General features: G+C 34.3%; 1 protein-coding gene across 1 annotated transcript in view; it reads right to left on the bottom strand.

Annotated features, from left to right (window-relative positions):
- Positions 1-257: 257 nt before the first annotated feature.
- Positions 258-16,727, bottom strand: part of UBL3 (ubiquitin like 3) — a 39,651-nt gene continuing 23,181 nt past the window's right edge. Inside the window, exons 2-5 of the mRNA XM_081326925.1 lie at positions 12,702-12,810; positions 6,151-6,237; positions 2,825-2,902; positions 258-1,933 (exon numbers count right to left, since the gene is read on the bottom strand). Coding sequence (XP_081183051.1) covers positions 1,881-1,933; positions 2,825-2,902; positions 6,151-6,237; positions 12,702-12,810 — 327 coding nt within the window. The 3' untranslated portion in view covers positions 258-1,880. The remainder of the gene's footprint in view (positions 1,934-2,824; positions 2,903-6,150; positions 6,238-12,701; positions 12,811-16,727) is intronic.

Raw genomic sequence — 16,727 nt, forward strand, 5'->3', positions numbered from 1 at the left:
CTGCCAGCTGGTGTTTGTGGATCCTGGTTTTTAATTGTCCCCACATAGAACTGGTGAGAGAGAGAGAGAGAGAGAGAGAGAGAGAGAGAGAGAGAGAGAGAGAGAGAGAGAGAGAGAGAGAGAGAGAGAGAGAGAGAGAGAGAGAGAGAGAGAGAGATATTTAATGATTTAAAAGAGAGAATTAGGAGAATTCTGGTACAATAGAACTAATTTGAAAATGGTGCAGGCTAGATCAAGCTCCCCAAATCACAACCAGGTACACTACAATATTCTTCTTTTATTTAGTTTACAGAAGAATCTATGAGTACAGGTTGCAGAAGGAAAATGTTTAGTGCTATTTACAATTTGTTTAAAACTCTGCTCTATACAAATTTAATTTTGAACATTATGAACAATATCTTTGTAGGCCTACTGCATATAAAGCATTTTCTCAAAGCAGTAACATTGAATAAAGTAACCTGATTACATTTAAATGAAGATCATTCAAAACACGGAACATTTGTAATGGCTATGGACTCAAATACAGAACACAATGTTGGTCTGCATCTTTAAAAGCCTAGATCTATTTATATAGTTTATTGTTGTATTATTTTACCCGCCAATCTATACTTAAGTTCTATAGCCATGTTTTTATAGTTTTTTTTAATTAAATATATTCTACATAGTTTTACTTTCAACTAGGAAGATTTCTCCCTAGTAGAAAAAATATAAAATCTTTATATAATTTTTACAAGTTTAGATGAAACTACCTCATGCTTTAGTGCTGTGCAAATTTTTTAGCATATCTTTTTTAAAATTACATGAAATAAAATAATGGCATCCTTTGTAACTATGTATGCTTTTAAAAACAGCTTTTGATTTCCAATACAATTGCAAGCACTAATATCAACTGCAAATAACAAACAAATGAATTCATTTAGCAATTTTTTCTATTTTATCCTCCTTTTCGCTTAATTATCTCTTTAAAGTCACTGTTGAGTAAGCATGACACTGAACACTAAGATCAGATGAATAAGGATGACTGAAAAACATCAATTGTAGATATTCAAATACATAAATTGATTAGTAAATGAGGTCTTTAATATTTATGCACAATAATAAAAGCCTATGAACTACAGGAAATTACCCCTCCCATATTAAGGCTAGGAAATGCACTCTCTGCACTTATTTGTGCTGTCTAAACAAGCACTCAACAAATGTAAGAAAGAAGAGTGCACATCAATTAAAAAAAAAGTTGCAAGAGCCCTCTACAGAGTGCTTTAAAATTACAGGCACATAGTTTGTTGCAGTAAGATTTTTTATATTTATAGACAATTTTAATAATTAGTGTTTTGTGCCACTTGGTCATCAAGGGTGACTTAGGTAGAATTTACTTAGTAGTTATTCTTTCCCGCCCGTCCATCCCCCTGCTTTCTATTGGCCATGACTGAATTTAAGAAAAAGACTATGAATTATATTTCAGTGCTGATTCATTTCTCGGTGTCGGAAATACTTAAGAACATTTGTTGATGAGGTCTATATATTGTCAACCATTTTAGTGCAAATTGCCTCTAGTATTTGTGATTGGTTAAAGTTCCGGTTAAGAATGATTTTATGACAGCAAAATGATTTCTGCTGAAGAGTAGTTAATTTTTTCTTGGTGAAAAAATTCATTGGCGAAATGATGCATTAATAAGCTTGTTCAACAACATAAGACAGTAGAAATAAAAAAGTATTCATTGTTCTAGGAAAAAGGTATGACCAGGTTCATGTAATATTTCAGTTCAGTGGATTCACAGATAGGCAGAAAGGGTTTTTGAAACAATGTTGGTCTCCTCTAATCCTGCAGCATGAGAGACAAAAACTATTCTACATCACAAGTAGCAGATACAGGGGCACTTCTACAGGATCACACAGCAATTGCTCTCTCCAGTTTTTTCACGATTTCTCTGCCCTACAGAAAAATAAAGAAAATGTTTTCAAGATAATTAATGCAAAACACTACCCTCCATACATGCATTATAAAAGCTTTATAGTATTATTATAGAGTTGAATAATAGGGTTTTGCATGGGATGAAAACAATGCTTTCCTGTTTTCTCAAAAGATTCACTGGAATATTTTGAATCGGCTATGTTCTGATGGAATAAGGGCCATCAAAATAATCAATGGGAAATGCCACAAGTTCCCTGTTGTCTTGTTTTTTTTATTCTTGGAATACAAAAGTAGATTAGATGGTAGATCACACTGATTATTATCTATTATCCAATGTACTAAAAATTGGCCAACAGATTATATTGAGGTGTGTGTGTGTGTGTGTGTGTGTGTGTGTTTCTATAAACATAAACAATAGTTAAGCGCTTTTGTAGCCTGTATGAAGAAAAAAATCTGTCTCTCTCTTCACTTTAATCTAACAGTTAGGCTTCCTAATGCACATAAAACTCAGCAAGAAAATGCAGGTTTATGAGCACTAGTTTTCCAATAATAAAAAAATTAAAAATAGTATATCAGATAGACAGCAATAAATGCTTAACAGACTACCCTTACGTCACCTCAGCCCCTTTCTCATCACACTATTCCAACCAAATTCTGTAGGGACAGAAGCAATATGTACAGCTAATATTGTTCAAGTCTCCATGGCAGCCAAATTCCATGAGTTTTGGTCTCAGATTAATCCAGCAAATTAAATGTCCAATTCTGAATTTAAATGAAATAGTTCAAAGGAACCCAAGAAAACACTAGAGTGATCATAAATGTAACATATTTACAACCAACGAAAGTTGTTTTCTTCCTAATTTTCATCTACAATATCCAATTGAAAAATCTGTTGCAATTTGCAAAGCGTACCTTGAGAGTTTGGCTCTGGCAATGTCTCTCTAGCCACCAAATGCATCACTGTTGTTTTGCCAAAGGGCAATTTTAATGCTGCAAAAAAGAAAAAATATGTTTGTAATGCTCCTCTATAATGCACATTATTGTTCTATAATTTCAACTGCATTACAATGGTTTCCTGACTTTGCTAGTATTCACAGTACACATTTTTTAAAAAAAAAAATGTTAGCATTTGTTTAACTGAATCTCTCAAGCTACTTACAGAATATAAATTGTAAAAGCAGAGAGTAAAATATTTTATTAACTTTTGTAAATCTATTCATGTGGAAGGATAAATTAAAATCAACGTAGCCGTAACTGATTCAATTAAAATAACAGATGATGAAACATTTCTATGTCCATGAGGTTGCTGTGGAATTGAATAGTTGTTTTATATCACTTCATATTCACTTCATACTCACTGCACCTTAGTTGCTCTGTATTATCCTTCATTATGTCAATGATTGCGTCAACTATGAATGGAAGAAATTGTAATACAATACATAATACAATCTATACACCTATAGATTCAATAATACACTGATGATTGTGTGTCTGTGTGTGTGTGTGCGTGTGTGTGTGTGCGTGTAAACTCTTTTATAATTGAGCTTGATTCCTGTTGATTTTATGAACCTGTCTATTTAGTATTCTTGTCAGTAATATGAAAGTGACTTGCTATGGCCTTCAGACACTTTTCAATTTCCAAGCATAACCTATACCTTTGCTCTTTCCTGAAGGTTTTCTCAACGAAGTCCTAATCATGGCTAACCCTATTTAACTTTTAAAATTGAAATAGGTTTGACCACTGGCTGCTATCGTGCAGGTTTATGGATCCAAATAAGAAAAGATGTTTTCATCTGGTGTGAAAAACATTCATAGCACACAGGATCTGAAGGACCTTTCAAACTTTGGATCCAAATACCTGCACAACCCAAATGTACTGTAAATACAGCAGATTTATTTTGCTCTATCTTAACTTCTTCAGTATCTGCCAGTCAGAGATGTCACTGGAAACAAGTTTGGTAATTTCAAAATTCCATGATGTTTATTTTTCAGATTATTGTTATAAACTGAGACATTGGGATTTCATGATTCCTGCTCAAAGGTTGCACTGACTGGGAGAAAAAAGAAGGATGAAGCAACTAGAAAAGCTGAAAAGAAATGAAAAACACAGGGATCTGTTATACTTCCTGTAGCTAGACTGATTTATATTGCTACATAGCAGGTTTTCTATTTCCTGCTGTGAGATAAATGGAGAGGAAAGAGCCAGAGACAATTTCCTCATGAGCTCTTTTAATTCTAGCTTTTCAATGGACATCTCTGATGACTTGCTTGAAAAACATTTAATCTGTTAGTCCCTCTCAAACCTGAATCACAATGCCTTGTGTGGGGCATCATTCCGGGTGAGGTTCAAGGTGCTGGTATTGACCTACAAAGCCCTACATGGCATGGGTCCGGAATACCTTGGGGAGCACCTGTGGCCGGCATCAACTTCCCTCCGCCCAGTACGCTCCCATAGAGAGGGCCTCCTCAGGGTGCCACCGGTCAAAGAATGCCGACTGGTGGCCCCCAGGGGGAGGGCGTTCTCTGTGGGCGGGCCGGATTTATGGAACCATCTTCCGGTTGAGCTCCGGACAGCGCCCGACCTGCGCTCCTTCCGGCGCGATCTAAAGATGTATCTCTTCGAACAAGCTGGCCTGGCCTGATGGGATGGGTTGGGTTTTTTATTACTTTTAATGTGTTTTAACCTATTGTAAGAGCTGTGGGCATTTGTTTAATCTCTTTTAATTTTTGTATTTTGTCTTTTAACATGTATTGCCCTGTTCACCGCCTTGAGTCCTTCGGGAGAAGGGCGGTATATAAATAAAATTAATAATAATAATAATAATTATAAAGAAGCCATTAAAAGGAAAAAAATCCCAGATTTAAATACTGAGGCAAGAATACATCAACTATGTTACAAGTAAAAGCATTCAATGTAATGCAGAAAATGTCCTGAAAGAATACAAATTATTCATAGAAAACTAATAAGTGATAAAAACCTATCATGATCAAGAATCCCAATACTTCCAACATTCCAAGAAATAATTTTTCTTCATGTTTCAAAATGTCTTAATCCTGCACATTACATTGTGGCAGAAAAAGTAGTAGAGAAAAAAGAAATAAGCTTATCAGCTCTAAAGAGAGAGTAGGAATCTTTGGCTTCTTATTGTTTGTTAGTTTGGTGATCCAGGAGATTTGTGATTGTAGTTTTATTTGCTCTAGTAGGCATAACTTGGGGAGTCTATCAGTCTCCATTTCATTAACTATACTTGTCTCTCACCCTCTTATACAGGCAAGGCTTCTTATTATTTCTTAGTATTCATAAGAATTTTTGCCTGCAGTTATTAGATTTTCTGTCCCAGTTCCTTTCCCTTCTATGTCTTGCCAACAAGAGAAGCCTAAATGCAGGATTTTTCTATTAGTTCAATTTTGTTCATTTTCTGCAAGCTTGATTTTTTTTAGATTTTTATTTCATCTTTTTAATATATATATATACAACTCAAGGCAGTGAATATACCAGTATGTCTTCCTCCTCCTCCACAACAACAACAACAACCTGGAAGGTAAGTTGGGCTGAGAGATGACTGGTCCAAAGTCACTCAGCCTGTATTTCATGCCTAAAGTGGGACTAGAATCACTATATCCTGAATTCTAACACAATATTTTTCTCTAAAGAGTGAGATAAAAAATCTTCAAGTGCTTGTCGTAGAAATTACAGGTATATTGTTTGTATCCAAATACATTTATACTCCATTTGAGATGTTATTAGCAATCTAAGAATAACATGGCAGGTACTAGATAGATGTCATTCAGTTAAAAAGAATAAGTGAGGAACACCACAAGGGGGCACAACTGAACAGCTTTTCTACTCCAAGTGAGATAAAACCGTTCTAACTAACTAACTAACTAGTAGTGTCTACCTGAAAAGCAATGCTAGATATCAGAAAATTTGTTTTGAATCAGCCATCAACATTTTTACTCATAATTATAAGACCTAGGACACTTCCTTAATCTTACTTTCATTCGGATTACATTTTCTAACATTCACATGAAATATAAAAACTAAAACTATAATACTGTTATAAACCTCAATTGAAAAACAGTCCATATTAAAAAAAATCTGCTTCAATTTCAACTATACCATTTGCTAAACTTTCCAAAAAATGTATTTTAACTTTGCATTGTTCCCAAACCAATGAAATTCTATCTTTTTTTTCATTTTAGTTTACTCAGAAGATCTCTATAAGCCAATTCATTACCTCCTAGTGTCACATTGCCATGAAGAAATCTTCCTTGATAAATAAGTCTCAGAATATTTGGACTACTCACTTGTTCTTCTTCCCAATCTGGAAAAGTAACAAGAAAAATAATAAAATTCAATTACCTACTTTTGAAATTATATATTACTTCCAGCAAGGCTAATAACGCACCAGGTTAAAAATATCCTTTTGAATGTGTTTTTTTTCTCTTGTTATAAGGAAGATGGATAGGTCTTTAATTTCACCTTAAAGAGACAAGTCAAAGGGAACTGAACTAGAAAGTAACTCCAGCAATTCCTTCCAAAAATACTCAAGGTAAATATTACAACTTGTTTATATTGAACAAGTTACTTTGTAACTGATATTAACATCTGGATGCAAATGAGATGAGAATATAGAAAAAGCAGGTCATCTGGGGAGTAAGAATCAGAATAGTAACTGTTTAGAAATATCTGTTTAGAAAAAGATCTGTTTCAACTGTATGGGTTAAGTATCAGTCTATTTACATACGTACATTACACACACGCACACACACACACACACATCGCAATGGAATGATTCTAAAAGCACACACTTGATTTGATTGTTTGTGATGAAGCATTGAAATAATTTACTAACGACACAAAAGTGAAAAAGGTTTCAGTAAGGACCAAATCATTATTTGCCTGAGTCAAAAGCAAAAATGGGAATGGACTGGAAAGAAAATAAAAGAAACTAATAACACTAGAATAAAAGTATAATGACTGTAGATAAAATACAAGTCCTGTATGTACAATTTTTTTTTAAGAAAACAGATTCATCTCCCATTTAAAAAAAAGGGGGGGGGGTGACTTGGTGACTCAGTGATTAAGATGCTGGGCTTGTCTGCTGGAAAGCCAGCAGCCAAGGTTTGAGACCCAAGCGGGTCTTTTTTTCTTTTTTCTTTTTTTGCCTCCAAAAGAGGCACCAGGTCTTATTTCCGGGGATGTCTTATTCGGTCCACTTCTTCTGGGGCCAAAGGAGCAGCTGCACTCCGGCCTGCATTTTGCAGTCAGGCCTTTTCGAAAGGCCTCTCTATAGCCGAGTACCGAGCTAAGGATCCATAGCTCGGTTCTTGGCTGCAATGGCCTTCCGGAAAGGTCTGTGACTGAGAAATGCAGGCCTAGTTACAGAAGATGCCACAGAGGAAGTGAGCAGGTGAGGACAAGCCTGGCTGCAAGGTAAGTGGGTGCGGGGCGCGTAGGGCACATCCACACCCTTACCCCAGCTTGATTTTTAAGTGTGTGCCTCACCCCCAAACTAGGGCTTATTTTTGGGATAGGGGCTTATATCAGGCTCATCCCCATAAATCAAGCTAGGGCTTATTTTCAGGGTAGGCCTTACTTACACACACACACACACACACACACATTTCAGTAACATATACACAGGTATGAGTGTGTGTGCGTGCACATATACACACAAAGAGACAAATAACAACAAAAAGAGAATGAAGAGTAGTCAACTAATGTAGGAGAATAAGTATGTGGTGAAATGTGGAATGCTTATGATTTTAGCCATTAGGTTTTTTTTAAATTAAAATAGGATCAAATCCCAAACTTTAGGAAGTGAAGTACCTGAATGCATGGATAATATTTTCCATGCCAGCTATAAAAATGAAAATGTCCTTATCAAATTTAGTCATGAAGTAGAGGTGTGGCTTGTAATTACTGTATTTTTCCATATAATATGGAAACACTCTGCTTACTGCTCTACTGTTAGTGGAAAAATAAATGCATGAAAATTTGTTTTCAATATGGGGGAAATGTTATGATCTCACATTAGTATCAGAAACGCACTAGAGTATATCCCTACATTCTATTTTAATAACAAACACATTAGAAATACAGCTTAGTAGAGGGGATAATAAGGTTCATGCTTTAATATCAAGGTTCCATCATGAGATTGTGTATAAGATCATACTCTGGACTTTGACATACAGCTATTAAAGTGAATAGGGTTACCATAGTTTGAATAGCAAATCTGAGTTTGCTTGAGAAGTGATCTATATAATTAATGATTTTTTTGTCTTTTTTGTGTTTTTGCTAGTTCAGGAGTAAAGAAGCAGGGAATACATTAATCACAGACTGTGATAAATGCAGTTTAGGCAAGCCATCACCACGGCCAAAGCACTGATATCTGGAAAGGTTATTTCTTTTTTATATATAATATTTTATATATAAAATATTTTATTAATTTTCCAATTTTACATTTAAGTATTTAAAAGGCAATATGGTGGCTGGGTTAATCAATAGTTCGATAACTAAATCTTTAGTACAAATCTCGTTACATCAAATATTTCCTCTCTTTTTCCCTTAACATTTACTGTCTCGTATTTAAGCTAATACAGTTCTTATTATATCAACTCAGTGAAAACATTATTACATTTATCAATAAATTTTAGCTTATACGTATCTTAATTATTTTTTACATTCAATCTTCATAAACAATCCATATCCTGTTATTAATTTTTCTCCAATTTTTAGTTTCCCATCAATATTCCAATTCAACCTTTAATATTTATAATTTTCAGGCTTTAGGTAACCAAGATTTCCCTTATCTCAATTCATAACAGAATCTAATATCCAAAATACACATTTTATCTATTTGAATATAATCATGTTCCATTTCCTAAAAGTTATATATTTCCCACCATATTAAATCATCTACTTAATAATAAAATATCCCCATTATATATACTAGCATTATATATACTACCAGGGTTAATCAATAACTCAAACATATTTATAATAATTTTTTTTTTCTTTTAGGTCTAATTTTTAAATATTAAACAGATAAAATCCTTAGTTTCAACTAATTTCCAAATATTTTAAATCTAATGACCAGAATTCCCCTTATCTCAACTTCTTCCTTTAACCCTCTAATTAGTAATATGAAATCCCCTCTAATAAATCAAAACCCCAATTTTCTTCAGCCTTATTCTGGCTTTCTTCCTTTGCCAACTAGGCTTCCATATCAATGCTTTTAGATCATCAAATAGATCTCCCTCTATTATTATATATGTTATTTGAAATAAAGGAGACCATTTAATTGCCATTTTTGGAAGGAATAGCCCATTTGTATTCATTAAGTTGTCTCTATTATTCCAATTCCCCATGATTGCCTTGATATGTTTATCTTCCATTCAATCTGTTCTTTTTCAAATTTCTTCTGATTTATATAGAAAGTCTTTTCCATTTTCAGTGTTGTCACTCCCTTTTCTGGATTTTCCATTAACTGTATTTGTTGGTCAATTGAGTCCTCTGTCTTAATATTTGATTTTTCCACTTCTTCTGTTATCTTCTGCATTATTAGTTCTTTGGTTGTAGTCAAAGTTTGGCTTTATATATCTAAGCTGCTGTCTTGATCTTTTATATTAGGTCTTATTTTATCACAAGCTGAAAGAATGGTTTCATGTATTGCTTTCAACATGGAAAGGATCTTTTCCTGGTCTTCATCCATCTCTTTCACATGTTTATAAATAGTCTTTATAATAGAAATTGTTTGTCAAGGAAGATTTTATAGTCCAAGGTATGTCATCATCTTGTATAGTAACCAATATTCCTCAAATAAAGAGATAGGAAAGCAATTCCCCACATATAACTCTGAAAGTCAGTAAAGGTTTACATTCACAGTTCACGTAGGCCAGTTATGCCGCCCAGCTGTTCTCTTACAGCTGAGTTTCTCACAGGTGGTGCCAAGGTAAGAAGGTTATCTAAGGTCTGGGCTTAGAGCCAAGTCTCTTTTATGAAATAACATTGTAATACCAAACTTTGCCATAAGATGTCACCGATGCCATTTAAGGTTTTTTAAGTCCAAAATTTTTATAATCCTTTTTCCAATTTTATTTCTTTTTTGGAGATAAAAGCAAAAGTCTCCAATAAAAATAGGAAAAATTTTGGTCCCCAAGTTTCAGGAACATATAAATCCAATTAAATTAAAGTTGTTCTTTTAGTGCTTTAATTCCCCTGGGTAGTCAGTTGCCGCTATTCTTAGGGGGTGGGGATAGAAATTCCCTTCCCTCTCTTCTCACAGAAAGATACTTCAGGCAGCTTTTACAGGAAAAGAAAGTACTTAGGGTAAAGAGAATATCGGATCTCACCCTGTTTCACCTGTGTTGCTTTCAAATTGCTTGGTGGTAAGTTTGACTTTGGCTGTCTGCAGCCTAGTGACGGGCCATATTATTATGGTTGGTCTTTCCTCTGCTGGTTTGGAGGGCTGCCCCAGATCGAGCGGAAGGACTGCTGTCCTCCCGCAATCAAGCGGGGATCCCTTTCTTGCTCGTCACCCCTACAGGGTGACTTTCGACTCTTTCCAGGGTCCCTCAGCGGAGCAAAACCAAACACAGAAGACAGAGCTCAGTTTCCAGCATCTGGGATGGCTGCGATGGCAAACTGGAAGTTTGGAAAGGTTATTTCTTTAGCCAGCTTCATATCCAGCCAGTTTACTCATAAGAACCTAACAGCTTAAAACTGCAGGATACAAAAGCTCTAAGATTCAAGTTTAGCACATTAACAATGCTAATCATTTAGTTGGAGCATTTAAGTTAATGTGACAATAGACAAACTGCAACTTTGTTATATTCCTAACCTCTCAGCACTGTGTGATATTTATTAGACTGGCTAGTAGACACACTGTGTACCTGTGGTAGGATATTTAATTGAAAAATTAGTTCAAGGAAAAGTTCTGACCATCCATATGCAACAAGAAACTCTCAGAACTGGCACACTCTCCATTGGAGCTTGTATACACTACACCATATCACCTTTCTATTTCCCAGTTCTACTCTGTTACCAAATAGCCTAGTGAGCCTTGCTTTTTTTAAGTATCACAAAACTGATTTGGAAGTATATTTTGGACTTTTGTCTTGATGAGTCAACCAGTCTCTTTTTAACTATAAGACTCTGCTTGTAGGTCATGTTCCCTTTAAAGTTGAAAAAACAGGTCAGAGTATAAATTCAATAAACCAATACAGATTGTCCAGATTAGATGTCAATCAATTCTCACCAGGTGTTAATCAGCATGGATGATGGTGAAGAATGGCAAGAACTACAGCCCAACATTTGGAGAGTCTTGCATGCCCACCTCTGAGATTAGGTTTGAAGCATTATATTGGATTACAATACCCCAAAGACATGTATAATAAGAACATCTTTCAGTAACAGAAGTTAATTCCCCAAGTGCACACCTTCTCAATAATATTAAGCACCCACTGGTAACATTAACATAAATCCATTACAACCTATTATACATGGGCAGTTTTTGAGAAACATTAAACATATAGCAATTAAATAACTGACCATAATTAGTTGCTGGAAATTTTATCTTCTTAAAAGGAAATTCTATTAGTTTTCAAAGTGACAAACAGGAGTTATAATGATAGCTTTAAGTCATACATGACTTGGTGCCTAGATATATTAAGGACTGCATAAGCTTAGAATTGCTCAATCATTAAATTACAAAGATAAGAGCAATTAAGCAAAGTATCTTTATTGAGATTACTTTGCCAATAGAACTCTCCTCCAAAATTTGATGAACTTGGGTACCACACTAAAATGCTCATTACTTTTGTTATTGCTGCTGCTACAGCTATTGCATTTTTCTTTTTACCATTTCTACAACCTCAGACATTTTAACTTTACAAATTATTTAAAATGTCATTATTGAGGGGTTTTTCCCAAGCCTCTATGTAAATGTTTAATTATAACATTAGCAGGATATATATTGCTAAATATGATTTAATGGTAGTGTCACTACATTCCTAATTATTCTTAAGTGCAGCAGAGAGCAATGCTAATCTAATTCCAATCACACGGTCAGTTACTTACATGCATTTAGGTTCCATCATTTTTAAAGGCTTATCCATGCAACAAAAGCACTCAGAATTAAAAGTTTTAACATTATAAACATTACCTGTTGATAAATATGCACACAAATATACATTTATAGAGGCACAGGATCAATCCTACAGTCACAATTATAATGCCTAGCAGACAACTTATCTTTTGATCTGGTTTTCCTACTTTTCTATTTCCAAGTAGCACATGGAGAATATAATTTCATAAGATTTGCAATGATTTTATAGATGTATAATTATTAATATGAAAAATGTTATGAATGTGAGCCATATCACATTTAAAACCTTTTTTAAAAAACACTCTTTTAAAACAATTAAATTGTCTTTGTATTGTGAAACAATTTAAAATGAGGTGGTTTGAATTTGAAACATTTTGCATTCCATAGCCCTTCCCTCCTTGACATTTTTTTCTGCTAGTAAGAATTCAAAATGTCAGTTTATGAAAAATATAGTTCTAGTATACAGTTTTGGCTCTACTGGTATTTGCGTTCAATATTATTTAAACACTGATTTTAAACGGGGGAAACAAAACCACACTGGATAAAGCACATATATTTTGAAATGCGTATATTAGCATTTCAAAGTTTTATTTTTGATGAGTATATTCTTTCTCCCCATTCCATGCAGTCGACTGGAATACTGATCAAATAATAAACATTAATATTTTGGTACTTACCCATTGGCCAGTTGTCATACACATGTTTTGCAATATCTGCTGCTGAATCATTTGGTGAGAACAAGAACTCTTTCGTTTTTCCACTTACCAAAATGAGGCGCAAATTTATCTGCAGAAGAAAGTAAAATATCAGGAAGATCTGTACTAAAGTATAGAAATATTTTTGCTATAAGTTTCTAAAGGATTCACTGAAGATGAATTACATAAGAATACATGTACTATATTCAGAAAAAAAGAAAAAACAGGCTTGTGTTTATGATAATGAAACAGGATTGCATAAAAAGTGATATCCCTATTTTTTTTCCTTCAGTTTATGCTACATAATGCAATAATATGTTTACATATTGACTAAAAGGAGACAACTGTAACAAAAACTATCCAGGGTGATTAGAAAGTATTGACTATTTTTTTAAGAAAACAAAATCAGAAAAAAACTGTAACAATAGTCTAAAATGCTGAGATTTACTGATTTTAGGACACAGAACAGATAATATCAAAACATCAAATATAATTTTGCAATACAGAAAACCCATTATATAACATTAACACCAATTATTTTAAAAATTGGGTTTAAATGACTAGTTATTTAACATGTCAAATGCGTCCTTTATGCTCAAAAACAAATATCAATTTGATTGAAATTTATCATACAACATTGATCTTTATAGGCAAAGAAAATCCAATTTAATCCCATGGTTAGTCATGTAGAAAAAGATACATATCAAAGGACTGCTGGCTGAGGTTATAGTTCCCATGGACTGATAAACATGTGTTTGATCAAAGCATCATGATCTTGATTACTGTGGTTTGAATCAAATTCTATAGAAGAGGGAAAGGTAAAACTTGAAAAGACCACAAAGACATGTGCTCTGTAAGAAACTGAAATGTGGGTGAAAAAGAAAGAAGCCACTCAACAAGTATCAGGAAAAATGAAAATTGGGTCATAAAATTCATGTCTGTTGTCTTTATTCTAATGGCTGAAGCATAGGAAATAAATAAAATGAGGCCAAATATGACTTAATAGCAGAAATGTGGTGATAGTTATAATATTAAAGAATACCTTTGTTCAAAGGAAACATAAACAAAAGAAAGAGAAAAGTTACACTGATGGTTAAAAATTATCCATTCATACTCAGAAATCCAAATGAATAAATCTGACAACACTATACACAGTATTCAGATTAAACTAAGAGAAAGAGGAAAAAGAAGTTCAATATTGTTGTTGATGTCTACTATTATTTGCCTAGCCAAGTAGAGGAAGTGGATCAGTCCTTGCAAAAGCAAATTGCACATCTTTAAAAGATGCATGAAGCTGCAGTGATGGAAAACTTTAATTACCCTGACATCTAGTGGAGAACAACCACTGTGAAGCAAAGTCTTTCCAGGAAATTCCAGACTTATCTTGCTGACAGTTTTCTCCTTCACAGGCACCAGAGATCAGTTATTTTATGCTTGACTTAATGCTAATCAATAAAGAACACTTAGTTGAGGAAGCAGGAGGAACAATAGGATAACTCTTTAATGATGTTCTTGATATAATGGAAAATTAAAACTGAATTCTATTTTAGAATAAACTGTAGATTTTAATAAAATCAGAGCCATGCTAAGTAAGTCCCGTGACAGAAAAAAAAAACTTATGGGAAAATGAGCTCAAAATGAACTATCAAAGATTGCAAAAATTTCAGTCAGAAGAAAAAAAAATGAAGGACAGCAGAAGTGGCTATTAATTCTACCCAAATCTTAGGGAGTATCTGAAAAGAAAAAATATACAAGGCCAGGTCACAAAAGAAGTACAGACAGGTAGTTCACAAAACTGAGATAATATTAGGAAAGCAAAATCTCAGAATCCGCCAAGGTTAGTGAAGAATCTTAAGAATAAAATCATCTTTAAGATTCAAAATAAAAGGGAAAGTAGTAGTACACCGGCTGTTTTCATAAAGAGGATAACATTCTAATATGGCAGATAACGAAGGAAGAAGAAAGATACTCAACCCCAACTAAGTTTCAGCAACAACAAAAAATGTGTCTCATTGAAAAATTAGAGAAAGCAAGATGAAGGGGCAAGGTTTAAGCCTGAGAAATATGATCAGGGAACAACCCTCTACTTTGAATTAGTTTAAATTTCCAAAATTTGTAACAAAAGAGCTGACATAGAGCTATTGTAGAAGACTGATTTTTTATTAATCAATTTAACAGCCCTCAAAAAAGAACAAATGGAAAAAATATTTCATTCTTAAATACAGGCAAGTTGAGGTGAATAAAAATATTTTAAATCACTGGGTTCCAGGACACCTGACCTGGTCTGGTTAACTACAACTATTTCCTCCAAGATCCTGAGAAAGCCTTCCATCAACCTGCTACTTGGTTCTGAAGGCACTGAGTATTAAAACTAAAGCTCTAAATGCGTAGCTGAAATATTTACAGATTTTTATATCCAAATTATTCAGTAACTTCCCTTATCTTTATAGCTAAATCTCATTTCACAGGTTTTGTCTAAGTGGAAAACCTAAATGTTATAAATTGTTATTAGAAGCACAATATGTTTGTTTAAATATATAAGGTTGTAAATCTTAAAAAATGATGAGAGCCACTGATATAATATTCCATGCAATTAGAATTGTCAATAGACTGCAAGCTATATAAAATGGTGCTAAACAAATAAACTAAACAATTCTTCTAGATCAGGAAAAAATAAAGCCAATCTGTCATTTTTCAAAATCAAGTGATTCCTCTTCCTTATCCAAACGAACACCTTTGATTATTAGGATTAATAGGAATTTGTCACAGTAAAATGTACATTTTTACATTAATCAATTGTTTTCATAAAATAATTCTGTGTCTTTAAACATACAGAATATTTTCTTCTATGGAATTTTTATTAAGCTAAGAAATGGGCCTGGAATGCTGATGTACAATTGAGTATCATTTGCAGAGAGACAATACCCTACCTTGAAATAACAGATTACTTCTTCTAGTACTTTAATCATACAGATGTTTAAAAAAAAAACACTGAGAGGACTGGCCACCAAGCTGAACTTTTTCCCCTCATGATGGCCAAGTGAAATTATTCCTGAAGGAGGAGCAAAACCACCGTAACCCCCAACCTAGCACATCATCCAAAAGGTCAAATATTATTCTAGTTAACCCATTCTTTTGCTACTGCCACATTTCTTTTATAAAAAAAACTCGCAATACTAGGATATATCTTTTTACAAATGTACTGTATTGCATCATTATTTTGTTTAGCCAGTTCATTTTAATCTATACACCCTGGGAAAATATACTTCCTGAGCCTTTGTAAGCAGACAGTTACTGTCATAGGCACAGTGTATTCATAGAGGAACAATGAAATTAAGAAAAAATACAGGGAAGACAAGATCACAGGTTAGCTTTAATGACAGTTACTGTCTAAATCAAAATTAGCTGAGTCTGTGCAACATACTAAACCAATGGTGGTGAACCTATGGAACACGTGCCAGAGGTGGCACTCAGAGCCCTCTCTGTGGGCACCCGTGCCGTCACCCCAGCCCCGCCTCCCCCCCAATCCCCTCCTCACCAGCAGCCTCCCCGGAGGACAGTCGCCCCCGGGTGCGCTCCACATGGAGCAGCGCAGCCAAGGACATGGCAGCCGGACAGCGGGGACAAGATTCCAGCCTCGCCCCCCATCGTGTGCAGATGCTGCTGCTGGGCGCAGGCAGACGGCATGGCCACCATGGCGCTGCTGGGAGGGGCAAGGTGGTTTTGGGGCACACGCTCTCTAAAAGATCCACCATCACTGTACTAAACTATATAATATGGCTTAACAACTACAATGACAGGGTCAAACAATGCATTACACTAAAACCAAAGATTTTTTTTCATACACTTCAGTCTTGCCATTTATACCAATTACTACTTATAAGAATTTTTTTTAATAACATAAACTTATATTGTACAAATATCATGTAGTAGAAAGATCTACCGGTATTTGGATTTTTATGGTTGCATTATCTAGACTTTTACCTTATAACCTCGTTTCAAATGACA

The sequence above is a fragment of the Vipera berus genome, assembly GCF_964194415.1.
Source record: "Vipera berus genome assembly, chromosome: 4".
NCBI classification, from domain to species: Eukaryota; Metazoa; Chordata; class Lepidosauria; order Squamata; family Viperidae; genus Vipera; species Vipera berus.